Source organism: Talpa occidentalis, unplaced genomic scaffold (genome assembly GCF_014898055.3).
Source record: "Talpa occidentalis isolate TD23 unplaced genomic scaffold, MPIMG_talOcc4v2.1 talOcc4.6, whole genome shotgun sequence".
Taxonomy (NCBI): Eukaryota; Metazoa; Chordata; class Mammalia; order Eulipotyphla; family Talpidae; genus Talpa; species Talpa occidentalis.
Window position 1 is genome coordinate 84,689,974 of NW_023604972.1, and position 27,687 is coordinate 84,717,660.

The 27,687-nt window shown below is 34.4% G+C and overlaps 1 protein-coding gene across 4 annotated transcripts in view; it reads left to right on the forward strand.

The window, feature by feature from the left end:
• Positions 1-25,174, forward strand: part of ERBIN (erbb2 interacting protein) — a 111,285-nt gene extending 86,111 nt beyond the window's left edge. Inside the window, exons 21-27 of one of the 4 annotated variants that reach the window (XM_037530183.2) lie at positions 1,419-2,964; positions 14,847-14,990; positions 17,414-17,533; positions 19,874-20,083; positions 21,194-21,286; positions 21,735-21,809; positions 23,132-25,174. In XM_037530183.2, coding sequence (XP_037386080.1) covers positions 1,419-2,964; positions 14,847-14,990; positions 17,414-17,533; positions 19,874-20,083; positions 21,194-21,286; positions 21,735-21,809; positions 23,132-23,239 — 2,296 coding nt within the window. In that variant the 3' untranslated portion in view covers positions 23,240-25,174. The remainder of the gene's footprint in view (positions 1-1,418; positions 2,965-14,846; positions 14,991-17,413; positions 17,534-19,873; positions 20,084-21,193; positions 21,287-21,734; positions 21,810-23,131) is intronic. The other 3 variants (XM_037530180.2, XM_054688470.1, XM_054688471.1) reach the window with 3 other exon arrangements.
• The last annotated feature ends 2,513 nt before the right edge of the window (positions 25,175-27,687 follow it).

Here is a 27,687-nt window from a genome sequence, read left to right on the forward strand (position 1 = left end):
TTCCCCATTTTGCTACCAGTAATTTAGCTTTTGTACGTTTCCAATTTAGTCTTTTAAGTGTGGAAGAAAAGACTTAAAATACATTCTGATTCTCTTTAAAAGGTTGAACAGTCTCCTTAATATGTCTAAAAATAAAACATATAAACAGCCTATTTGTAGTAATTCAAGCTGAAAGGTATATTTTTGCAGTTAGAAATACAGAATCGAGCAGTCTTTCTGCCCACCTGTGACTGTACAGGTGCTTCTTCTTACCAACTCTCTCCATCTGCAGGGCAGCCGCTTCCTGCCTGCCCGTAACCTGTACTATGCAGGGACTTCTCTTCACTGACCCCCCTCAGCGGAGGCAGCTCTCCTCAGGGCCACCCGCCTGCAACCATGCAGGCCTCTCTCATTAAAGCTGCTCCTTTTGGGTCAGCTCTTTCTGTCCGCTTGTGTCTATGCAAGTGTCCTTTACGGTTCTATTCCTTTCCCTAATAAACCTGCTCTTTAAATATATTAAAAAAAAAAATACAGAATCATTTTTGGGTTATGTCATTATAGGGGTCATGTTGTGTCTTTGGTTTAGGCTTTATGGGCTCAATTCTGTGAAAAAAAAATCTACAGTTTGGAATTTAGCAGAAGTTTAAAACACATTATATGTGAGCTCTTAAAAAGTTTGGTTATGAAAGTAAGTCTGAAATCTTAATGGAATGATCAGTATTAAGGACTATTTATTGAAACATAATGAATATATGCACAACAAGATGAGAGATAATATTTTCATATCTGCAAGAAGAAAATATTTTATATAATTTTGGAATTACACATTTCAAAATATTTGCCAAATACAATGTAGTTACTTTGAAGAGTAATTAGGCATAGTATCTCTTTTGATCTTCATATTTAATTTAGAATTGTATATACTTGTTTAGCTCTTTATTCTCTACAATTCCTTAACTGTATGTTTGAATTTAATAACTGCTTAGCTAATATTTTTTGCCATAGTTAAAAAAAGGTCTCAAAATTATGTGTAAGAATTTGTGTTCAGTACTCATCTATTCAAGTTACTAGCTTTCTTTCCATGTCTTTCAAGCATTTCATGTTTTAGCACATTTGTGAAAAGATGCAATAGTACAAGAGGATATGCGTGTTTTTTCTTATTTAACTATTTAACTATATGGAGACAAAGTAGATTGCTGTTGATGAAAATTAATTTTATATAAAAATTTTAGTATGTCTTGCTGTCTTCACTTAATATAATCTATTATTTGACTAATAGAATATTTTTATTACGTATTTGATAACAAATGCTATTCAGCTGTGAGTCTTATCAACTAATTTAACTGTATACCTACCTGCACATTAACTGATTAGTTATCAATAATCCTATTCAGAAAACTGAGCTTTATGTATTTTTGATGAAAGTATTTTTATTTTAGGCAAGAAGATGAAAATTTTAACAGCCTTTTACAAAATGGAGATATTTTAAATGATTCAACAGAAGAAAAATTCAAGGTTCGTGACAAAAATGATTTTAAGTTACCAGAATATGATTTGAATATTGAAGAGCGATTAGTTCTTATTGAGAAAGGAATTGATTCAACAACCTCATCTAGTGACTCTCACAAATTAGACCACATTAATATGAATCTTAATAAACTTGTAATTAATGATACATTTCAACCAGAGATAATGGAAAGGTCAAAGACACAGGATGTAGTGCTTGGAACGGGCTTTTCAAGCATTAATACTAAAGGAGAAGCTCAGCATTTGGAAAATGGAAACAAGTATCCTAATCTGGAATGCATAAATAAGGTAAATGGACATTCTGTGGAAATACCACAGTCTCCTACGAGGACTGAACCACATGACATTGATTCTTCCGTTGATATGGGTATTTCCAAAAGCACTGAAGATCTTTCCCCTCACAGAAGTGGGCCAGTGGGATCTGTTGTGAAATCTCATAGTATAACTAATATGGAGTCTGGAGGATTAAAAATCTATGACATTCTTGGTGATGATGGGCCTCAGCAACCAACTGCAACAGTTAAAGTGACATCCACTATTGATGGAAAAAATATAGTCAGGAGCAAGTCCGCTACACTTTTGTATGATCAACCACTCCAAGTATTTACTGGTTCTTCTTCATCTTCTGATTTACTATCAGGTACAACAGCAATTTTCAAGTTTGATTCAAATCATAATCCTGAAGAGCCAAATATCACAAGAGGTCCCACCATAAGTGGCCCACAATCTACACCTCAAATATATGGTCCTCCACAATATAATATCCAGTATAGTAGCAGTGCGGCAGTCAAGGACACTTTGTGGCACACCAAACAAAATCCTCAAACAGATCATGTCAGTTTTCCTCCTCAGCGCCTACCTAGATCAGAAAGCACAGAAAATCACACTTATGCTAAACATTCTGCCAATATGAATTTCTCTAATCATAATAATGTTAGAGCTAATGCTGGATACCATTTACATCAGAGACTTGGCCCAGGAAGACATGGGGAAATGTGGGCCATATCACCAAATGATCGACTTGTACCTGGAGCAACTCGTAGTACAATTCAGCGACAAAGTAGTGTGTCTTCTACAGCTTCTGTAAATCTTGTTGAGCCAGGTCCCTCTAGGCGGGCCCAAATTCCTGAAGGAGATTATTTATCATACAGAGAGTTGCATTCAGTAGGAAGAACTCCAGTGATGTCAGGTTCACAGAGACCTCTTTCTGCACGTACATACAGCATAGATGGCCCAAATGCTTCAAGGCCTCAAAGTGCTCGACCCTCTGTTAGTGAGATACCAGAAAGAACTATGTCAGTTAGTGATTTCAATTATTCAAGGACTAGTCCTTCAAAAAGACCAAATGCAAGGGTTGGTTCTGAGCATTCTTTATTAGATCCTCCAGGAAGAAGTAAAGTTCCTCATGACTGGCGAGAACAAGTACTGCGACACATTGAGGCCAAAAAGTTAGAAAAGGTAATTAAATATGAATTTTTCTTTCTCCTATTTATGAATTTATTTTCCTTAAAAGTATTTGGTATTCAACAGTGAAGCAAAACACTCTGAATTACTGAATATATCTTGTATTCTAAGAGTTTTTCCTTGGTCCTGAGAATAGAGTTCTAAGTTTAGACTTAGCCAGGAGTAACACTCAACTGAAATAGTAGTATAAGCTTTTTGCCTTTCTCTTAACTCCCTAGTGTTTTCTAATGGACTTATATTCACTATATATGTTTATGTGTGTATCTCTTTTAGATCGTGCCACATTTACTATAACTAATGCATGTATTTTATTCATGTGTATCTCTGTTTAGTATTTTCTGCTCTTGTCTACTAATTGTTGATTATGTAAGTGTGTATAAGAAAGTAGTAGTTTGCTATGTAGTTAACAGAATAACAAGGAATGTACTGTAAGCATTTGATATAAGATATTTTTCCCAGTCCATGTTATGTCTCACAGTCACTGACGCAGATGACTTCTGGCATGACATTTGCTCTTGATTTTTCTGAACTTCATTTCTGACATATTTGAATTCATTTGTGTATGGCTCTACTGTAGTTTGGAAAGAGTTGGTATATAACTTCTGTTAATGTTCAATTTATAATTTTATGTGTAGATGTTCATTTTTTAAAAAGAGTTAAAATTTTTTTAAAATGCTTTTGTAAAACTTACATAGTGCCCCAGTTCTGCAGCCTGCGTGAATAAAGGCATTCTTTCTTTATGGTTTAGTTCAGTGTCACTTAAAATCAGTGGATTTTATCCAGTAATTCTGTTTTTAAATACTTGGTTTTTTTTTTTTTTTAAGTGCTAAGTTTATACAAGCTCAGTCATTATTTTTTTTTTAAATAAGAATTTTTTTTTTTTTAGATTTATTTATATTTATTATTTAGACAAGCACTGGGTACAGTCAGAAGCGTGGGAGGGTGAGAGAATTCACCAGAGCCAGAGCGGGGAGCAGAGCAGGCAGAAGGACCGAAGTACACTGCTGAGGGGAGCAGCGGGCGGCAGGAGAGGTCTGCGCGCCATGTGGGACCCTCCTCTGGTGGCCGTGGAGCAGCCGGAGATCGAACCGGCGCTGCAGAGGCTGCGGGCAGCTTCGCAACCCGGCGCTCTACCGCTGCGCCACCGGGGAGGTCCTCAGTCATTATTTTTATTTTATTTTTTTAACACTTTTTTTTTAATAGAGGCATGTTTTATTTATTTATTTGTTTGTTTGTTTGTTTTGTTTATACATGCACTGGGTACAGTCAGAAGCGCAGGAGGGTGAGAGAATTCACTAGAGCCAGAGCAAGGAGCAGAGCAGGCAGAAGGACCGAAGTACACTGCTGAGGGGAGCAGTGGGCGGCAGGATAGGTCTGCTCGCCATGCGGGACCCTCCTCTGGTGGTTGGGGAGCAGCCGGGAATTGAACCGGCACCGCGGAGGCCACGGGCAGCTTCGCAACCCAGCGCTCAACCGCTGTGCCACCGGGGAGGCCCCTCAGTCATTATTTTTAAAAGTTTAAGTCAAGTCTTTCAAAAATGACTCAAATATGATTAGTACCATATGTCATTAATATGATTAGTACCGTATGTCATTAGTACCATACTATTGTTTCATTCCATGCTTTCCTCTTAACGTTAAATAACTGAGCATCAATGGGCATTAGACAACATCATTCTCATGTATCCATTTTGTTTCAGCCTTAACTTTACATACTATGGAAGCTCTTTAAGCTTATGTGTGTTTTCGCAGATATTTGGAAATTTTTAAATCAAGGAGTAAATTAGCTGTTTTATAAGTAAACTCTTGTGATGGTGTGGAACTGGGTTTGAGGAGAAAACGGCTATAATTAAGTTGATTGAGTTAGGAAGCTATCTAGTGGTCCAGAAAACATACAAAACAAGAAATGTATCTGTGGAATTAAGACCGAGAAAGGAATTCAAAAGGCAGTTCTGAAATAGACTTTTTAAGAGTTTATTTCAGATTCAAATATTCCTGTAATTAGTTAATGAAGAAGAGATTCACCTGGAGAGATTGGTGCCTTTGAGTAATTGGTTGTTGAGAATGCCATTCACTATTACTGAAAATAACTAGTACTGAATGGCAGATTGAAGGGAGTTTGGTTATCATTATATTCTCGTAGTTAACATCTCAAATGGCTGTCCTCCCTGTTCTTTTCTGTCTGAGATGTCTGTGGATGTAGTAAATAGAAATCGAGTAGCAGCCACTTCATGCTTCGTTGTGCCACTCTGCTTTTTATAATTAGAAGTCTGACATACAGTTGCTTTGAGGGTGCAATGTGATTTCCCATTTGTACCCACTGTTGATTTAGAGGTGAAAATTAGTTTACTGAAACTAAGAGAAACCGTGAGGACACAGAACTGACTAGATCTGAGCACAAATCTATAGCGGATAGGACAACTCCAATTTCCAGGTATAGGTCATTATTGGAGATACAGAGCAGTGCTATTTCTTGAGATTTACTTGCCAAGGCACAAACCTCTCCCATGCAGTAGGTTGACTGCCAAATACACTGTGGTGTGTTTTCAGCTTACTGGTTAAGAAGCATTGCCAAGTAAATCAAAGAATATGCTACTGTTACTATAGCGCTGTTATTTACCTTCAAGGGAATTAATTATTCTTCCTGTCTTTTAGAAATCTTTTCTGTGGGTTCTTTCATATCTTAAGTATTCACATGTGAGATTGGCTTATGTAATTTTACATAAAAGTTTTATTTTCAGATACATTAACACAAAATGGATTCATAAAATGTTCAGTAAATTCATTTCAAAAGAATTTAGCAGAATATATACATGTTACCTCTCTTGGACTTTTTAAGACAAATTTTAGTGACTTCCTCTTACAACATTTAGAGAGTATAAATTGTTCAGAATCCTAGCTTTGCTATTTAGCTAATTGGACAGGTAACTTACACTTCCCTTATCTCAGGTTACTCATCTATAAAATAGGAGCAGTAAGGAACTACCTAGAATTGCTTAAAAAAATTAAATAATACATATAAAGCACTTATAACAGTACCTAGTATATAACTTTGCACTGTATATATAAATGTTTATTGTCATTCTCCCTTCCCATGACAGTCTGTTAAACTTTCTAAAAAAAATTAGTTCATTAAAATTAATGTTTTTTATTTAGAATATCAAAATACTTAGGATAAAATAGGTTGATTTATTATAGTAATAAATCGAGAAATAGTTCATAGTTTCTAATTAAAAACAGAATTTTTTTTTTTTTGATAAGCTCAAGTTTATTTTTTTGTTGTTAGTTTTATTTTTTGTATTAATTTTTTTTATATCATTGTTCATTTTTAAGCAATATTTGCTTCCGTCCACCCCCTCAAGTGTAGTTCCCATAGAGTTTCCTTCACCAGTGTACCCGTGCACCATCACCACAGCCCCCTATACTCCTCCCTCCCTTCCTCCCTCTGATCCTTCTTCTTCCTCCTCCCTTGGAGTATGTCTCTGATTTATAATTGTCCATTTTTGCATTGTTGTGTTTTGTACTGTTGTTATTTTTTTACACTGATGTCTTATTTGGTTCCCCTATATTCCTGCTATAAGTGAAACCATCCGATATTTTTCTTTTTCCTTCTGGCTTATTTCACTGAGCATAATTCCTTCCAACTCCATCCACGTTGCTGTGAATGGCATGAGTTTATCTTTTTTGATGGCTGAGTAATATTCCATTGTGTATATATGCCACATCTTTTTTTTTTTTTTAAAGAGGCATGTTTTATTTATTTATTTGTTTGTTTTTTGTTTATACATGCACTGGGTACAGTCAGAAGTGCGGGAGGGTGAGAGAATTCACCAGAGTCAGAGCCAGGAGCAGAGCAGGCAGAAGGACCGAAGTACACTGCTGAGGGGAGCAGCGGGCGGCAGGAGAGGTCTGCGCGCCATGTGGGACCCTCCTCCGGTGGCCGGGGAGCAGCTGGGGATCGAACCGGCGCCGCAGAGGCCGCGGGCAGCTTTGCAACCCAGCGCTCAACCGCTGCGCCACCGGGGAGGCCCTATGCCACATCTTCTTGATCCTGTCTTCTATTTTTGGGCATTTGGGTTGTTTCCAGGTTTTCCTGTTGTAAATAGTGCTGCAGTAAACATAGGTGTACAGGTGTTCTTTTGATCAACATTTCCTGTATCCTTTGGGTAGATCCCTAGTAGTGGAATTGCCAGGTTGTATGGTTGCTCCATTTTTAGTAAACTGAGGAAACTCCAGACAGCTTTCCATAGTTGTTGGACCATTTTGCACTCCCACCAGCAATGTAGGAGAGTTCCTTTTTCACCACATACTTGCCAACATTTGTTGTTGCTTGTTTTGTGGTATCTCAGTGTGGTTTTGATTTGCATTTCCCTGATGATAAGGGATGTTAAACATTTTTTCATATGCCTGTTGGCCATTTGCATTTCCTCTTTGGAGAAATGTCTTTTGAGTTCTTCTGCCCATTTCTTGACTGAATTGTTAATTTTGTTTTTGTTTAGCCCTGTGAGTTCTTTGACTTATCAGTTGACTAGAGTGCAAAGATTTTTTTCCCAATCAGTGGGGTGTCTCTCTGTTTTGGTTAATGTCTCTTTTTGCTGTGCAGAAGCTTTTCAGTTTGATATAATCCCAGATGTTTATCTTTTCCTTGACTTTCTTTGCTTTGGGTGATTAGTCTTTAAATGTTACTGCGATGTATCTTATAGTGTTTTACCTATATTTTCTTCTATATATTTTATGGTTTCAGGATTTATGTCCAGTTCTTTTATCCATTTTGAGCTGATTTTTGTGCATGGTGAAAGGTAGTGGTCTAGTTTCATTTTTTTGCATATGGTGGTCCAGTTTTCCCAGAACCATTTATTGAACAAACTGTCCATATACCATTGCATATTCTTTGCTCCTTTGTCAAAGATCAGTCATCCATATAAGTGTGGTTTTATTTGTGGGTTCTCTGTTAGGTTCAATTGGTCTGTGTGTTTGTTTTTGTTCCAATACCAAACTGTTTTAATTATTATGGCTTTGTAATATAGCTTGAAATTTGAAAGTGTGATACCTCCTTTCTCCTTTGTTTTCATCAGTAGGACTTTGGATATTCATGGTTTTTTGTGGTTCCATATGAATTTCATCAGTATTTGTTCTATTTCTTTGAAGAATGTCATTGAGATTTTTATTGGAATATCATTGAATCTGTATATTGCTTTTGGTAGGATGGTCATTTTAATAATGTTAATTCCTCCAATCCATGAGCAGAGGATGTCTTTCCATTTCTTTGTATCTTCTTCTATTTCTTTTAACAGTGTTTTGTAATTTTCTTTGTATGGGTCTTTCACATCTTTTGTTAGGTTTATTCCCAAGTATTTGATTTTTTTTGTTTGTTTCGATTATAAAAGGGATGATTTTCTTGATTTCTTCTTCAGATTGATTGTGTATAGGAAAACTACTGATTTTTGCATGTTGATTTTTGTGTCCTGCTACTTTACGTTTTGAACTGGTTGATAATTTTGAGTTTTCTGTGGAGTTTTTAGGGTTTTTCTATGTATATTATCATATTGTCTGCAAATAGTGATAGTTTTACTTCTTCTTTCCCTATCTGGATTCCTTGTATGTCTTTCTCTTGTCTTATTGCCCTGGCTAGGACCTCCAGTATTATATTGAAGAGCAGTGGTGAGAGAGGACATCCTTTTCTTGTTCCTGATCTTAAAGGAAAGGTCTTCAGCTTTTCACCTTTGAGAATAATATTGGTGGTGGGTTCGTCGTATATGGCTTTTATCATGTTAAGGTATGTTCCTTCTATCCTGAGAATTTCAAGGGCCTTCATCATAAATGGATGTTGGACTTTGTTGAATGCTTTCTCAGTATCTACTGATATGATCATTTGGTTTTTATTTTTCTTTTTGTTGATGTGTTGAATTACACTGATCGATTTTCATATGTTGAACCATCCTTGTGCCCCTGGGATGAATCCCACTTGATCATGGTGTATTATCCTTTTGATGCTTTGTTGGATTCTGTTGGCAAGAACTTTGTTGAGGATTTTTGCATCAGTGTTCATTAGGGAGATTGGCCTGTAATTTTCTTTTTTTGTGCTGTCTTTGTTTGGTTTGGTATTAGTCTAATGTTGGCTTCGTAGAACATATTTGGTAATATTCCTTCTTTTTCAATTTTTTGAAAGAGTTTGTGTAGGATAGGCACTAATTCACTGCTGAATGTTTGGTAGAATTCATTTGTGAAGCCATCTGGACCTGGGCTTTTGTGTTTGGGGAGTGCTTTGATTACTGCCTAAATTTCACGGCTTGTATTTGGTCTGTTTAGGTGTTCTATATCTTCTTTGTCCAGCTTTGGATGATTATATCATTCTAGGAATTTGTCCATCTCTTCTAGGTTGTTGAATTTATTTGCATATAAGTGTTCATAGTAATCTCTGATTATTCTTTTGATTCCTACTGAGTCTGTTGTGATTTCTCCTCTTATATTTATAATCCTATTTATATGTGTTTTCTCTCGTTTTTTTCTTTGTGAGCCTGGCTAGAGGTTTGTCTATTTTATTATAAACAGAATTTCTTATATCAAATGTAAAAGCCCTTTTCAGAAATTAAAGTACTATTTGTATGTTGTTTAGCTTATAAGCTTTTAGGGCTTCCCCGGTGGCGCAGTGGTTGAGCACTGGGCTGAGAAGCTGCCTGCAGCCTCTGCAGTGCCAGTTCGATCTCTGGCCGCCGGCAAGGGTCCCACATGGTGCACAGACCTCTCCTGCCACGGCCTCTGCTCCCCTCAGCAGTATACTTTGTCAGTCTGCCTGTTCTGCTCCCCACTCTGGCTCTGGTGAATTCTCTCATGCACTTCCGACTGTACCCAGTGCTTGCATGTATAAATAAATAAATAAATAAATAATCCAAAAAAAAAAAAAACAAAAAACCTACAGATCTGGGTTTCCTTTAAAAAAATCTTTTTTAAACATTTACTTTATCAAGCATGATTATATACTGAATAATACTTCTATCATATTTACTTGCCTGACAGGAAAAATACTAATAAAATGCTGTGGATTCATTATGAGTCATCTTTTGTTCAAAAAAAATTTTTTTCTTATTTTGGAAAGAGTTACAGTTTATAAAATGAAATCTAGATGTATTAATACTAGTAACGATCATTTAAGTGAAGAGATTTGGGGGCATTTTAATACATTAATCTAGAGTGTTTTCATTTTGAAAGCTTAAACATTAATAATAAATATAACTTAATCAGAGAAGATGAGACTATTTAAAAGACTCCTATTTGTTGAAATACTCCTAAGGTTTTGATAAATAAAATTAAGTAAAAGTTATATCAAGGAGGAATGGGAGCAAGAATAGACAAGAGCTTCAACCTAGTTGAATTTGGGGTTTATTTTGAGAGAATTTGATAAAATTATCTAGTTTATGGATAGTGAGAGTAGTAATAAGAGCACATTGAGTGTCTGCAAAGTACCAGGAACTTTCATTTATATGAACATTATCTCTCAGTTTTCATAGGAGTTATATGAGGTGTTTTTTAAATCCTTTTTTACATTCAGGAAATTAGGCACAGAAATAATTTGTTCAGGATACTATACACATTGTATGGGGGAAAGGAGGAACATTTTTAAAAGCTGTGCAGAAGAGTTTTGTTCTAGTGCTATAAATAATGAGAAGCCACTTCTGTTACCTGAGCAGAGGACTGATATGATCCCCTCCTGAAGGGGATTTTAGGAAAATTATTTAGTATTAGGAGTTGGATGAAAGAGAGAATCCAAGAAAAAGCCAAGGTATCTGGTTGGGTATATTGTTATGATGAGCATGAAATCAAAAGTAAATCTGCAGTGTAAGGGGTTAAGATGCAGGACTGTGAAGCTATCCACAGCCACTGCAGCACGAGTTTGATTCGTGGCCTGGGAAGTGATCCACATGGCGCAGCAGACTCTCTCCTGACTTGCCCACTGCTCCCCTCAGCAGTGTATTTCAGACAATCCATCTGTTCTGTTCCCCACTCTGTCTCTGGTGAATCCTCTCACCCTCCCGCACCTCTGGCCTGTACCTCAGTTCTTGTATGCATAAATAAATAAATCTTTTTTTAAAAAAAAATCTAGAGTGGGTAAGAATAGTTAAAGCTCTTAAAGGGTACAGTAGAGAATTGGCAAAAATAACTTAGTTTGGTACATAATGAATTTTATGTGATGACTAGGTACAAATGGCTGAGAGCAGAGTGTGAAATTAGGGTTAGTAATGCAAATTTAAGATACAAAATCATGAAAGGGAGTGAGTTTTCCTTGTAGCTGTAGAGTAAGAACAAAAAGTTTCTGAGATACTTAAAATACATTATGTTTGGTAATATTGCTAATGTTGTTAGGCATGTTTATTTTCCAAAAGCAGTAGGGTTCCATGACATCTACACCTTTAAGACTTCTCAAATATCTTTCCCCTTCTTCCCTGCCATTAGCTGCTGGTTAAAATTTTGAAGATGGAGTGGTGTGAATGTCCCAAAATTTGTATATATAAATTTACCTTTGTCTTCCTTTAATTTAGATCAGTGGGTCTCAAATTCGACTTTGTGATGTCTATAAGTAATACTACATTAAGTGTATATTTTGATGGATTTCAAAAGTTAATTTTGACCATTTTGGATTTTTAAAAATTTTGTGAACCTGACGTTAATCCCCACAAATAATGTTAAATGTATTTCTTTTTATTTGAGTTATTCTGCCACTATCTTATTTTTTGTTTAAAGATTTTTATATATTTATATATGCATATAAGAGCTAGGGTACAGGCCAGAAGTGTTAGGGGGTGAGAGGATTCACCAGAGACAGAGTAGGGAGCAGAACAGGCGAATCTACTGAAATACACTGCTGAGGAGAGCAGTGGTTGAGACAGGAGAGATCTGCTGCGCCATGTGGGTCACCTCCCAGGCAGGCCGGGGAATTGAACTTGTGCTGCAGTGGCTGGCAATAGCTTGATAGCGCTGTCTTTAACCCCTGCACCACCTGGGAGGCCCCATTCTGCCACTGTCTTCTTAATGAGAATCACTTCATTCAATTAAAGTAATTGAATAGGGACCTCCCTGGTGGTGCAGGGGTTAAAGTTTCTCAGTACTATCAAACTGTCACCATTGACTGCTGCATGAGTTCAGTCCTCTGCCAGAGAGCTTAACCCATATAGCACAGCAGACCCCTCCTGTCTCTCCTGCTGCTCCCCTCAGCAGTGTATTTTGGTAGCTCTGCCTGTTCTGCTCCTCATTCTGTCTCTGGTGAATCCTCTCACCCTCTACACCTCTGGCCTACACTCTGGTTCTTGTATGCATAAATAAATAAATAAATCTTTTCAAAAAATTGTTACTTTGACCAACTGGGATTTTTATAACAATACAGAAATAGATACGATATTATAACATAGTTTTTAAACATAATGGTTTACTAGTCCTCACCCTCTAAACTGCATACTAATTTCCATGTTCATTTGTTCATATAGCTGTTAAAATGTAAGTAGTGCCCGGAACATGGGCCTTCCTCTTAATTGAACTCTGCACAATGTGTTGATATGTTATGATGAGGTACAATCTTAATGTGAATATCTATGCACAAGCCTGAATTCAAAACTACACTTGTTCTGAGTGCCAGAATTATTAGTAAAATATTTACAAAAACTTCTTCATCTTTGTCAACAGATGACAGAAAAAACTATGTTCCAAGATCTATATAGTATTAAAAAGGATCAGTCAGGGCACTTAACATGTTAAAATTCCATATATAACATATGTGAGTGTGTGTCATTGATATGTTTGTGTGTTTATAAGTTCTTTATTTTTATATTATAATCAAATGTTTATAGAATCTCTGATTTGCCCCTTCTAAATCCTTGTTTTTGCGAAATTATTTGGGAAAGTACACATCTGGCCTATTAAATTTAGAATTTTCTTTAATCATGACTTGTAGAGGGCCTCCCTCGTGGTGCATGGGGTTACATCTCAGCACTATGAAGCTCTGCATGAGTTCTATCCCTGGCCAGGGAGCTGACCCACATGGCACAGCAGACCCCTCCTGTTTCCCCTGCTGCTCCCCTCAGCAGTATATTTCAGTAGATCCACCTGTTGTGTTCCCCATTCCGTCTCTGTGGAATCCTCTCCAATCCACCCCCCCACACACACACCTCTGGCCTACACCCCAGTTATTGTATGCATAAACAAATAAAAATCTTTTAAAAAAAAACTATTTCCTTCTGGAATGCCATATTTAATATTGGTGGTGTTATTAGAAAACAACTTCACAATCTAGAGAAGGTCTAAATTCCCTAAAATAACATGGAAATGCTTGTTATGGTATTTCTGTATTTCTTTATAACAAACCATGCTAAAAATATGGTTTCTTTCAGTTGGCCCATCAAACCTCAATATTCAGGGATGTACTGAAAGCATCCACATGAAAAAACAACAGTCAACAAGTCTGGAATTAAATGAGGAAATTAGATCAGACTATGAATTTATTATTTATTGAAGTGTATGGGATTAGTGATTAGGGATTCATATAAATTCAGTCTGTTTCAGACTATGAATTTATTATTTATTGAAGTGTACGGAATTAGTGATTAGGGATTCATATAAATTCAGTCTGTAAAGGATTTTATCAGTGGTTCTTAAAATTTAAGCAGTAAAAGCGACTACTAATTTCTAAAATAAAATAACCTTTAATGTATATTTATTTGAATGGGAAAAAAATTTACATGTGCGTTTTCTAGTTTTCTGTTATTATAGAGCTATGGGTGACTTTTCTAATAAGATTGAATTATTTAATAGGTAAAAGTTTTAATTATAAGTATCCAACAGTATAAAAAAATACAGATTTATAGATTTCTAATATATTAATATAAAGTGCATGGCTGCATACAGTACATCCTATAGGCAAAGAGAGGTGGAAGGTGAAAAAAAATTGTAGTTGAGGTCTGGTAATAAATACAGAAGTAGAGGTGATCCATCTTATAGTACATTCTACCATCAATGCTATTGCCAAAATATACCCCCACAGCTGCAGAAAAGCCAACACAACCACCCACAGTGGGTGAATTCTTTTAATTAATTTTTTTATTTTTTTACAACATTGTTCATTTTTAAACAATATTTGTTCTCCCCCACCTCCACCTCAGGTGTAGTCCCCATAGAATTTCCTTCACCAATGCACCTGTGCACCATCACCATAGTCCCCCCCACAGTGGGTGACTTTTAAATGTTATATACTAAAGCTGTGTTATGTGAGGTTTTATCAAAGATGCTTTTTCAAATGTGGAAAATAATTTTTTTTAGGAAATGGAGTTGCCAAAAACCAGGCATTTCTTGCAAATATATTTTATGCAGTATTATTTCTGTTTAAATTACCCATTTTACTTAAAAATTGATATAAAATGAAACAGGCTTTAGAACTTCATTTTCACTTCAAAATAACTGTTGCTAAAATTTATCTTTATAGAGAAATTAGCTCGTATTCCAAGTATAAGCCCTCTCCCCCACACACACGCACGCACATACACAAACACACTTTTCTGGGTATTACATTAATTCCTGTCTTCTGACAAACTTCTAACAAGATGTGTTAGGAGTTAAGGAAATAATAGCATTATAAAAGCAGTTATGTATTTCTACTTTCTTTGATGTCCAAACATGTGAATGATTATATTTACATGTTTTTATGTGTATGTGTTGTCATGTAAATTGTATGAGTAATAGTGCCAATTTCTTTTAGTGGCACTGACAATTTAGTGTTGCATGTTATTTCTGAGTGGTATTGGTTGCCTGTAAATACTTGTATGTACATAACAAGTCTTGTGAATTTTGCATGCTACACTAATCTCTGTTAAATCTGTCCCCTCTTTATTCAGAACATGCTGTCAAGGTCCTTTAATTCCAATTTTACCACTGTAAGCAGCTTTCACTATGGCAGCTCTAGGGATCTGCATGGCAGCCAAGGCAGTCTTGCCTTGAGTGTTGCAGACGGAAGAGGTTCTGGTGGGCACATTTTTCGAGTGAGTACCTGTAGTGACCACTACTTTTAGTCATAGAACAGGGGGGAACCCCAACTTTTATTGTTAACATTTTCAAAAAAAAAAAAAAAAAACCATTTTTACTGTGGATTTGGTAATTTTGTTTACCTTCCAGTTCCTCCATGGCTTAGTTCTAAACTTGGGTCTAAAACTTTCTGCAAAGCTGATTTAGTCTTCATCTCCTTTAGTTTCTCAAGCAATAATAGTAACTGCCTGAGAAGCTTTGTAAATATTACCATCATTTGCAACACTTCAGTGTTAAAATTAACTTGCTCTCCCTAACTCAGGGTTTTGAGACTGGGCTATACATGATACTCAGATGGGTTATAGGGAAGGGTAATTTTCTCTTGGCAAATAAGAAACTCTACCTGGAACTAAGTTTCATCATAATTCACTGAATCTGATTAAATGTGAAGCTGGAGAGGCTGTAGTAAGTACCAGTGAAAAAGCAAAGCCCAGATCTTTTATTAAGTACATTTCCATGTAGTTGTTAGTAGTGGTCATTTTTCATTTGGTAGTCATTATTCCTGTAATGACAATTAAGTGTAGGAAATAAGAATGGCAGAGGAGAGAGAACAAAACAACTCTGGCATGGCTGTTTTAAGGTTTTTCTCTCTATAACTTGAGGTGGTAGCATGGCATCTAAACAAATATTTTTCTTCCCCCCCTCTACTTTCATCCCTAAAAGACCTTTTTCTCCCTTCATAACCTCATTTTTACCCCTCCCAGTAATTTTATTTCCATATTGATTTTTACTTTCTGGGTCCTTTGCTTTTCCCTGAGCCTCTCCACATCTCTCCCTACCCCCTTTTTAATATACTCCTGACTCAGCTTTATTGTGTTCTAGGGAAGGAGAAATCTGGAATTCTCTTTGGCCTGGCTGTGCCATACCTTCCTTACTCTGCCTTCTGTTGCCTGCCACTATTTGGTTTCTATGCTATATTAAAGTGGCAGTGATCATTTTGTAACTTAGCATTTTGAAAGAGAGGATGATGACTTAAACTCTATATTTCTGGCATCATTCCAGCTGAAGCCACAAAGTAAAGACTAGGGTCTTTCATTAGCTCAGGGTTAAACTTTGTAGTCATCTAGAACAATTATTCATTCCCACATTCTTGTATAGTAATATTTTTTTGCTTGTTAAAGTCTAGATAAACATACTTGTATTCAGGCTTAACGTTTGAACTTCAAACTGAGCAGAATCATTTATTAGACATTCTGAATGCTCATCTCAAAAAGGGAAAAGAGAAAAAGTATTTATTCATTGCCTAAATACACACAGTTGGATCAAATCACATCTAAAATTGCTAAGCCATGGTTTGAATTTGTAACTAACTGCACATGATACGTCTGATGCAGATAGTTTCTAAGATTAAATTATGTACCTTTAAGTTTATATGGATCTGTGGTATATCACAGTGAAGTAAATTTCAGATTATTTTTCAGCATGATGGTATTGTTTACATATCAACATTGCAAGCTATGCTGTTTTGAAAGTAACAATAGTGCTATTTATTACATTTTCTTGAGTTTTCTAAAATATAGCTAGTTTAGAACTAAAATTTAAAATATAGTTTTAGAACGAAATTAAATGAAATATATAGATCTCTTACTTCCCAGCATGTTTATAAGGAATATTCAGATAATAAAAGATTTTGAGTGTGTTTTCTTTTTAACATTATTGATATGGTAAACTATAAAATGATACACTCTAGTTAAATTTAAAAGTATTACTAACCAATATACTTTTGAAATATTAAGCTAATGTTAGTATGATAGTATTAAGATAAAGCAGTTTTAAAGATTATTGGTATTGCTCATCGTTAAAAAGAAATTTCTGGGTGATAATATGCTATTAAAAGAATACCAATTAGTTGTTTGTTTTTAACCAAAAAACTATGTAGTGTTCAATGGGAGTATATTTTAATTGCTGGTGGGATTTAGTACCCCTGACTTTGATTAATAACTACATTTGCTCAAAATGTTAGAAGTTATGTATTAATGTAAGTAAAAGCATTCTAAAGAAATAACAGCATACATTGTTATATACTTTTCACACATTATAAGAACAAACATTTGGCTATGGTACAAACACAGTTAAAGGTACTACTTTCCTCAATTTTATTGATATATAATTGAAACATAATGTTGTATTAGTCTAGGTTATATATCATAATCATTTGATTATATGTATATATTATGAAATGATTATCACAATAAGTTTAGTGACGATCCATCATGAAAGTATTAATGTTGATGGTAGTTAATGGTAACATTTGATTTGGCTCTTCATTTTTCTGTTATCTGACAATATATTTCCCTAATCTTCTCTCAAGTGTCATCATCATTTTGGTTTCACATCTTAAAGATCATTATTTGTTTACTTTTTATTTCCTCATTTGAAGCATCCTCAGACATCCTGTCCAGGAGATCCTTGTCAAGATGATATATTCATTTCAGGACAGCAGAACTACTCTTCAGCTACACTTAGTCACAAAGAGGTTCCTTCAGACAGCTCGATGAAAGTAGGTGCTCAGGAAATAAATAAAGTAGTATCTGAGAGCTCACTACAGTTTCTAATTTTTAAACTAAAAATATCATGGGCTTCAACATTGAAAATACTTTCTAAATGACATCTCCCTCTTGGTTAATAGTTTTTTAATAATTAAGAAATATTAAGTACAGTTTAACTCTTGTTTACTTTCTCATCAATTTAGTCTATGATTTTTTTTCCCCATACCAGAAAATAACTTTATTATTGGTTTTGGATTTCTATAGTATCACCTATTTATTTTATCACTTGAATTAGAGGATTTTTGGCATTAGATGAACCTGTCTTAAGTTCTACAATTGAAGATGTTAAGGCACTTAAAAATACAACTAGAAATTACCTTGAAGGCTTGTATATGGTTTTATAAATGAAGCATCTCTCCTTTAGATATTACTTCTGTCACCAGTGCAGAAAGATAATTCTTTTCATTACTATTCTTTTTCAGAACTAATTCCATACCAATGGTAGAACTAAATATAATTATGAAGTAGAATTATATATTTTATAAACTTAATAATTGTTCTTGAGAGGAGGGACCCAACCACATAAGTTCACATAAAACTTTTTATTTTAACCTTATGTTTTTCTTTTAACTAAATCTGCTGACTTTTTTATTTTCTCCTTAATATCTATTTTGTGATTTAGGTTACTGAGTTTATTTTATGCTTTTTATTTTCCTGAGCCATATGCTAGTCATAACTTAATGTATTCCATGAATGTATTTAACATTGATGTAGAATGTCAGGCACAGCGAAGTGTCTAGGTGTTAGGGAGTCTTAAGGATGGATCAGAAATAATTCGCGAATTCTACCCAGGAGAAAGGTATGATAGCTGTATATTGGAATAAATGGTATAAATATGAAGAAAAGCAAGTACTATTACAGAGAAGTCATAAAATAACACAACCATTTAAGTACTCCCGGTCAGAGGAATTGCTTCAAATCTACAGTGATCAAGTTGTAACCATTCATAAATTATAATAAAAAAAGATACAGGAATAATTCAGTAACCTCATTCTTATTCTTTCCTAATAATGTAAGATTCATCATAGAGTAATAATCATCTTTGTACCCTGTCATGAAATACCTCCCATGTCTGTCCATAGCCTCTAGAATAATACAATGAAAAAAAAAGTCTTTTAAGTAAACATCTTCCTCACCAAAGCCAAACTTTGCATCTTTTATGAAGGTTTACATGAGATGAACATTTAATGATTACCTGAATTTTCCCCAAACTTCTCTGCTTTTGGATAATTTTAGGAAAATGGGACCCAAATACTTCCCTCATAATTGTTCCTACAATTTCCATCCAGTTGAGGTCACCCTCTTAGTAATAATCAACAATGAAGTTTTAAATGATTGAATTGCTTAAATATTTCTTCTGAAAAATCTTCAAATATTTGTAATGTAAATATGTAAACTCATTTTTCATCTAGATTTCCCACACGACAAAAGTAAGCTGTTAGTCACATTTCCACAAAGGTGATATTGAGTCTAAAATTCAATCCCTAAAAATAAGAGCATTAAACCAAAGTAATTCTTTAGCAACCACAATATAATAATCTCTGGTGTTTTATTAGCTAGTGAAAAGTAGAACAGAAGTCAGGGTTTAATTTTTTGATTAATATTGTATGGGATTTGTATTTAGAGTTTAAAAATTACTGATGCATACTGGGAATAAATCAGTTTTAGGCTTCTTAATTCTAGAAAGAAAGGTAGAAAATTAAACTCAGATTAGGAAAAAATTCTAACATAATATTTAACTGCTTTCGTTCTAAAGAAAAACATCAGCAAATGCATCTTTTGTGGGTATGCGTAACATGAGAAAATATACCATTTAATGAAATTAAATTTTAAAAATTTGGCATGAATACCATTTTAACATTTGGTTTCTGAAGAAATTATATCAGGGAAGCAAATAATTTTAAATACATATATGATTTACTTTTTTTTTTTTTTTTTTTTTCTGTGGGACTCTCACTGGTGGTCAGGGATCGAACTGGTGCTACAGAGGCTGCAGGCAGCCTCGCAACCCAGCGCTCAACCGCTGCGCCTCCAGGGGAGGCCCTATATGATTTACTTTTATTTGAAATTTTTGAAGACTGATTCTGTCAACAAAAGACGTAAATTTAGACTAAAGAGATTACTAATAGCTTTTTTTTTCTTTTAGAAGTATAAAATTAGGGAAAAAATAGTATTGGTGACGTTATATTGTATGATTGAGATTGTTAAACTCTAATGCTTTTAGGGAAATCCAAATATTTGTGATAACACATTGTTACTGGTCATTTTAAGACACTTCATGTTTTTCTTAGATGCCTTTGAGTAATGGACAGATGGCCCAGCCTCTCAGGCCTCAGGCAAATTATAGTCAAATACATCACCCCCTTCCTCAGGCATCTGTGGCAAGGCATCCCTCTAGAGAACAACTAATTGATTACTTGATGCTGAAGGTGGCCCACCAGCCTCCATATACACAGCCCCATTGTTCTCCTAGACCAGGCCATGAACTGGCAAGGCATGAGGTAAGAATAATCAAGAATATTTGAAATACGAGACTAATGAATTTTAGGTTATTATCAGCAATAAATCCATAGAACTTTAACATAGTTTTTACCATTTTGTTTAGAAGTTTGGTTTCATGTTAAGTTTATAAGGTGTTAAACTTTGTGGTTTAGCTTAACTCTGTTCCCCCCTCCACCCCTTACCCACCAGTCCTGATTAATCCTAATTAATAGGATTTAGTCATTTGGGACATGATCTTGTTTTCTAAGGTGGTTGTTTTTCTAAAACTCATTGATATATTACTAGTAATCAGACCTCCTTCATGGATAGACTTAATAGAATATGAGTCATAGACCATTAAACTGACTGGCTATTATGATTTGCTATTGTTATTTTACATGCAGTTTTTGAAATTTGACTATAGACTCCAAAGTACTTTGAGAATCAAATCTTAAAAAGTATTTTAAAAGTCACCAGAAATACATTTATATATTTTGTAAATATATATTATTGATGAAATAACATTAGAAATTTAGGTAGAGAATAACTCATTTTAGGTGAGTGAGTCCCTAGGAAAAGGGTAATATTTTGTAACAAAATTTCAATTCTTGCATCCTTTCTATAACTTGGTTAAAAAAAAATATTATCAGTTGATCATTAATACCAACTCCTGGAAGCATATAAACAGATTCAAGAAGGAGTTAATATTAAACAACCACCCAGAGATCTTTTAGATATCTTATGAAAACACTGAATAGAGATACTGTGTGATTTAGATATATCACAAATGAAAATTGATAATAAAAATACATGTCTTGTGTGTATACTGTCATTAAAATCCATATCTAAAAAGTATAATGGTGGTCAACCTTAATCAGTTGCCTGTCCTTATGAGACAAAGATTAAGTTAGGAGCTTTACTTTATAATACCAGCTGTGTCTTTAACTCACTAACTAATTAACATTTTATGTTAATAGTTTCACTTCATCTGCTTGAATATTTATCTTAGATGTAGTTTTATTTTGTGTGCTTGAATTTAATTCAGCAATAGTCTAAAAAGAGTATTACTATATTGTAGTTTTTTCTGAGATAGCAATAATTGTTTATTTTATTTTCATATATTAACTCAGATTCGAGTGAGGATTGAAAAAGATCCAGAACTTGGGTTTAGCATATCAGGAGGTGTTGGGGGTAGAGGAAATCCATTCAGACCTGATGATGATGTGAGTTTTTGTTTATATATCCTTGAAATATCCATAAAGTTTTTCTTATTTAATACCTGTTAAATATAAGTAAAAATCTAAGTTATTTATATAAATCTAGATAGATTAACACCTTTATGATTTCTTTCTAAATGATTTTTTGTTTTGAAATGTGATCAAATTAATTGAGGATAAATTTAACCAAAAATGTGCATGTTCATATTATGAAGTTATGTTAATTTTCTATTGAGGTAACTTTTTCACTTTAATGGAAATCTGTATATTCAGATCCGATTACTGGTGACAGAAACAACATTTGGGTTGTCACAGTGTTTTTCAGAGAAGACAGAGAATTTTACCACAATTCAAATAATTACCTACTGTGAAAGAGACGCTTTCTCTTTGGTATTCTGTTATTTATGTATACTGTTTTTCATTAAATAATTATTTTTTGTTGTTGTTGTTTAAGGGTATATTTGTAACAAGGGTACAACCTGAAGGACCAGCATCAAAGTTATTGCAACCAGGTGATAAAATTATTCAGGTAACTGAGCTATACCTTTTTTTGTAAAATTTTTCATATTATAATATCTGCCTCATTATCAAGAAAAAATTAAGGGGCTTCCCTGGTGGTGCAAGGGGTTAAGTTGTAGCACTATGAAGCTATCCACCGCCACTGCAGCACGAGTTCGATCCCCAGTCAGGGAGGTGACCCACATAGCGCAGCAGACCTCTCTTGTCTCGCCCGCTGCTCCCCTCAGCGGTGTAATTTCATCAGTCAGCCTGTTCTGTACCCCACTCAGTCTCTGGTGAGTTCTCTCACCTCCACACCTCTGGCTTGTACCCCAGTTCTTGTATGCATAAATAAATAAATCTTTTTTTTTAAAAAAAAGGAAAAATTAAGTGCCAGATTTGAAAGTAAGCATTTTATGAAGTTTATCTTTAAATATCTGTGACTGAAAACTGGTCTTTCTAGAAAGAGACTATTCTCTAGTACTTTTGTAGTTTAAAATATTCCAACTGTGTACCTGGAAAATAATGCTGGCGTGTTGGAATAAATTTTTGATATATTATAGCATTTTTGGTTAAGTTCAGGAATGTTAACTATTTCAGGGAATCAGAATGCCCCTTTCTAGAGGCAACCTGTCATATCAGAAAGAGAAAACATTTCAAAGTCTGAGGAACCTCTTTATTTTCCCATGCTTCCTCCTTTTCTCTTTCTTTAGCTGCTCATTTTAACTAAATTTATTATGAGCACTGTCTTAGGAGAAAGACAAATCTGTCTGTCTCTCTCTCTCTACTTCCCACCCCCTTTCCTCCCACCCTCCCTCTCATGTCACATACACTCATTCATACAATTTTAATACACTCTTATTTTTCTAAACCATTTGGAATTTATTGTTTCAGTTCAGGGACTATCAACATAATACATTACTTTTCATGTCTGGGTTTTCTCTTCTCTAAAATGAGATGGTGAAAGAATCTTCTGTGTTACAAGAATTTCTAAGCATAATATTCTTGATCTAAATAGTGTTCTAATAGCTCCAAGGCAATGGAGAGACTAGGTTGTTCCTCTGCTAACCGTGCAACTTCGTGCCCTATGTTTCATACATACACATCATATCTGACATTCTTAAACAGTTATAGCAATTTGGGGTGCTATAAATGTGGGCAAGATAGAGGTTCCTACATCCTACTTTCAGAGATTTTATTTCTGTAGATGTTGGGTATAGTGCCCAGGAGTCTTTTGTTTAAATTGCTGAAATTATTTTTTGTCAGGTTTGTGGGCTATGTGGCAGAAATTTAAATGCACACATGCAAATAAATATGAAATATTTTTGTTAAAAGCATTTTTCTTTCTTCCAGGCTAATGGCTACAGTTTTATCAATATTGAACATGGACAAGCAGTGTCCTTGCTAAAAACTTTCCAGAACACAGTAGAACTCATCATTGTACGAGAGGTTTCCTCATAAGCATTGTGGACAAAAAGAGGGGGAAGACAGCAAGACGTATTGAAAGATACTGCAGGGGAAATTAATATTTTGAATATTTTTATATATAAAGAACTCAAAAAATTATGTTCAAATTTGTACATTAATGAAATTAACAGAACTTGTGGTATGAGGGAAAGAACCACTGTACAGTATATAGGGGAGACTGTTGAATTCATACCATAACTTCTTGTTAGGTTTTTAAGCATAGCAATCAAGGCTACAAAAACAAATAGATGTTGTTTTTGTATAGATTGTAGGTTTATTTTTGGATTTCATACACATGACTGAAATCTGTGCAAGGCTCTAGTTAGCCTTGATTGTAGCCCAGAGACAGATGGCAGAGCTATCTATCTCATAGCTTTTATGCCCTTATTTTTATTCAACAGGCATTAATGTTTTTCTGCTAAAACTACTTTTTTTATGTGGGCAAGAGATTTGAAGTGTTGGCTTCTGCTATGTGCATATTGAATTGAAGAGTGAGTAGGTGAAGGTGGTGCTGATGGGTTCACTTTCCAAGGCCAGGTGAAAATAATTACTCTATAAAAATCTGGAAGCAAAGAATAAACAGCTATCTGTTAATATGTTTTTATTACTAGGATAATGCAATAAAAATGTAATGTTTTTTTAAAGAAAAAAGATAATTGTATTTTATGAGTTCCACAGGATCTGTTCTTGTCATAGCCATTGACTATACATTTGCTACTGGTGATTCAATTTTTAATTTTTTAGTGACAGGAAATTTTTAACTCTACCGTAGATTCATGTCCATACATTTTCTGTGCTATGGAAATCTCCCCCCCCCCCTTTTTTTGCAAATGGTGGTAATTGTAATCTCTTTCACAATTTAGTTCTCCATTTTAATCTTAATTTATAATTTTTATTTTAAGCAGCAAATAAAACTAAAATGCCAGTTTTTATTGATTATGTTGTGCAACACAAAGTGTAAGAAGATTCAGGAAAGCCTTTTGATTTTATTTGGTCTCAGATTGCCTTGGTAAAGTAAAACGAAACAGTACGCATGGAGCTAGGAAACCAAAGCAAGTTTGTGAAACTGGCACAGTGATAGAGAATTGCTGTGGAGAGATGTAGAGCAAAGTGATGGGTCCTTGAGCCCTATCAGTGTGTAAAGGTGTTCAAATAAAGGGCTGTTCCTACAAGTAACATTAATGTGAACTCGACACTTCAGAGTCTTTAAAGGGTTTCTAAGTGTATACATGTAATGGTGTTTTACCACCAACTGCCTTTGTTCCTCATTAGTATAACAATATTTGGTAGTATTTTATTAATTTTGTTTATCCAAACCATTAATTTTCTTTTTGTTCTGTCTATGTAATCAAGTAAAATTTGAGTAATATGCAATGGTATGAATTAATGCATGGTTATTGGACCAGATAAAAGTGCCATAGAAGACCAGTAACTGTTTTCAGTCAAGGCTAGTCTGGAGCCTTTCTTTAGAGCAATATTCAGTTATTGCAATTCACTTTTAATTACTAAGAAAAATAATTTTGGAATTTTAATCTGTTATGCTTTCTTCTTAAACTTTGTTTTAATTAAGACTTTTATAGGATTAGCAAAACCAGCAATCTGCATTTTTGCAAAAGTGAGTTGGACTTGTTCTTTTCTTGCTAGTGAGAGTAGGCAGTACTTTCAAAATATGTGAAATCAAATATTGCACTTCTTTTAAGATGTTATCAATTGGTTATTGTACTGTATAGCTTTAATAATATTGATTGAAACCCTTTAACAACTCTTTGTACATTTTAACTAATTTCAGTTGATTTTCAGTACTCTTTACATAGGAATTGATTTTTATGAATATAGTAGAAGAAATGTGTTGTATTTTGATAAAATTCATTTACTGTATGTGTATTGTAATCTCTTAAAAAAAAAGAACGACAAGCTTCTTTAAGACAAGCCTTGGTGTTACCTTTATTCATCATTTATTTCAAAATATTAATTTGGGCCTTGTAAGATATTTACATCATTTGTATTGACTTTAATAATTTTTCACAGTCACATTCTGCATTTAACAAGGAATACCTAAATTAGTTAAAATTAATGACATTTTCCGATATTTTACCTTGAATCAGATACATAGACTATAATTTTGGAAAAGGAAATAAGCCACAGAGTACAACTGATTGGTCAGTGATTTAACCTTCAGTTAATTTTCTTCATATTGTATGTAAATATGGCACCTGAAGCAGGGGTTGTATGCACTAGCATTTTACTTTAGCTAATTTAAAAATTTTCAGTGTTCTTGTAATTTATGAAAGTTTGTTACTGAGAGAAGTAATGTGATGCATGATATAACAAAAGACTAATAGCAAAAAAGTTCTGCACTTAAATAACAGCCAAAGTTCCTTCTAAATAATGGAAAATACAAGTTAAATAACAAGAACTCTTATTAGAACTGTTTTGATAATGATAAAATTTCAAAATTTGAATAGAAGTATAATTAATTATTTTGAGAAAATGGAGAAGTTATTTTTAGTGTCTAAAATTGATCACCCTGAAATTCTAAACCATTTAAAATAGTATCTTCTGAGTAATTTATTTGGCATATAATTGTTTACACAAGGTAAAGTTTTATGCTGATTAATTAAGGAGTCATCAATTCATCTGAATTCATGAAATTCTAAAATCCCCTACATATTTATTTTGTAAATATTTTTCTGCTCTGTCTTGGACTACAAGGTGTATATACTTGAAAATTCTTTTAAACACAAACAGTGCCATAAACAGAACTAAACTTTTAAGTATTAATTTGCTGTTCTTAAAATCCCATTAGCAGCTATGTAATATTTTATCAGCATTTATAAAACATTCCAAAATTTTGTATATACCTAGATTGTTGAAGTAACATAGTAAATAGGTAATAAACAATGCCATTTAATGTTGTGTGATTTTTTTAATGGAATTCAGGGTGAGAAGAACTCTCATAAAATGAAACATAACTATATTCTTTGAGTGTTAAAACCCTTGTATTTGTGGGCATGGAGGAAATGTAGTTTACCTTAAATTACTGTTTTCACATCTGAAGGAAGCCTTTGAGATAGGAAATGTTTTTCAGTTACAGATTTATGACTAGTTAAATATCTCACATTACAGTTTTCATTGTTTTTGTTGAAATTCTTAATAGCTTATTTCTGTTTCACATTAAGCAAGTAGATTTCTTATGAAAGTGCCATAGAAGTCAAAAATAATTTTGATTCACAAAAGCATTAATAAATACACATAATTGCTGATATATGTGGGAACAAGATACCACTTTTTTTTAAAAGGCAACCTAGATATGCCGCTAGTTCAAACCTACAGATAATTCCCTCTGTTTATATAAGAGTTCAGAAAAGGTTTACTGTTTATATATTAAACTGGTGTTTATTTAATGCAGAATTTTTAAGCCTAGGGGACAGTAAGCAGAGTCATTTACAGTTTTGGAAAACTTTTAGGATTATGCATTTTCTTCATGAAGTAATTTGCAAAATTAATGTAGTCTCCAAAAATTTATAGGCGTAACATCCAAGCAACTGAGAAGCCCATTCTTTGCTGAGAAGGCTTATTTAGGAAAGCACCTCAGTAGAATTTCAGGTTTTATTAATGTTAACTTAGGGAAGTAAAGGTATATAGTGGATAGGTAACATTTGAAGACCATGGAAAGATAGGGACCAGAGGATTTTACCAAGAAAGGTAAATTTGGCCTCAAGGGTGCCACAAGCTGGAGATAGGATAAAGGGTCAAGAAAGAGACGAATTCCGGGCCTCCTTGGCAGCGCAAGGGGTTAAGTCTCAGCTCTGTCAAGCTATCCCCAGTCACTTGCAGCACCTTTTTGGTCCCCAGCTGGGGAGCTAACCCACTTGGTATGGCAGACCTCTCCAGTCTCGCTGCAGCTCCAACAATGTATTTCAGTGGATCCACCTGTTTTGCTCCCTACTCTGGTGAATCTTCTAACCCCCCGTTTCTCTGTCCTGCATCCCAGCTCTTGTATGCAGAAAATAACCTTTAAAAAAAATCCTAAATAATGGTTTGGATATTGCGTTATAAAAAATTGATTGGAATGTCCTTTTTTTTTTTTTAATGCCAGGCAGTATGTAAAAGGAGCTGTGTGGCTTAAAGCAGGAGTGGTCAGCCTGAATGCATAGATTTGAGAGGGAAACAGCATAACCATTTTGAAGTAGCATGACCTACCCTGTTTGATGTCCTTTGCCCACTAGTGCAAGGAGTTTAGAATGAGAAAATAACTTTCTCAGGTAAGTTCATACTAAGATGAGAATTATGAAGGAAAGTGACACCACAGAGTCAACAATATCTAAAAAATATTCCTTATGAGGAATAAGAATATAGAACTCATAAAACTTACTAAAGCAGGGCCTCCCTGGTGGCACAAGGGGTTGAGATGCAACCTATGAAGATCTCTGCAGCCACTG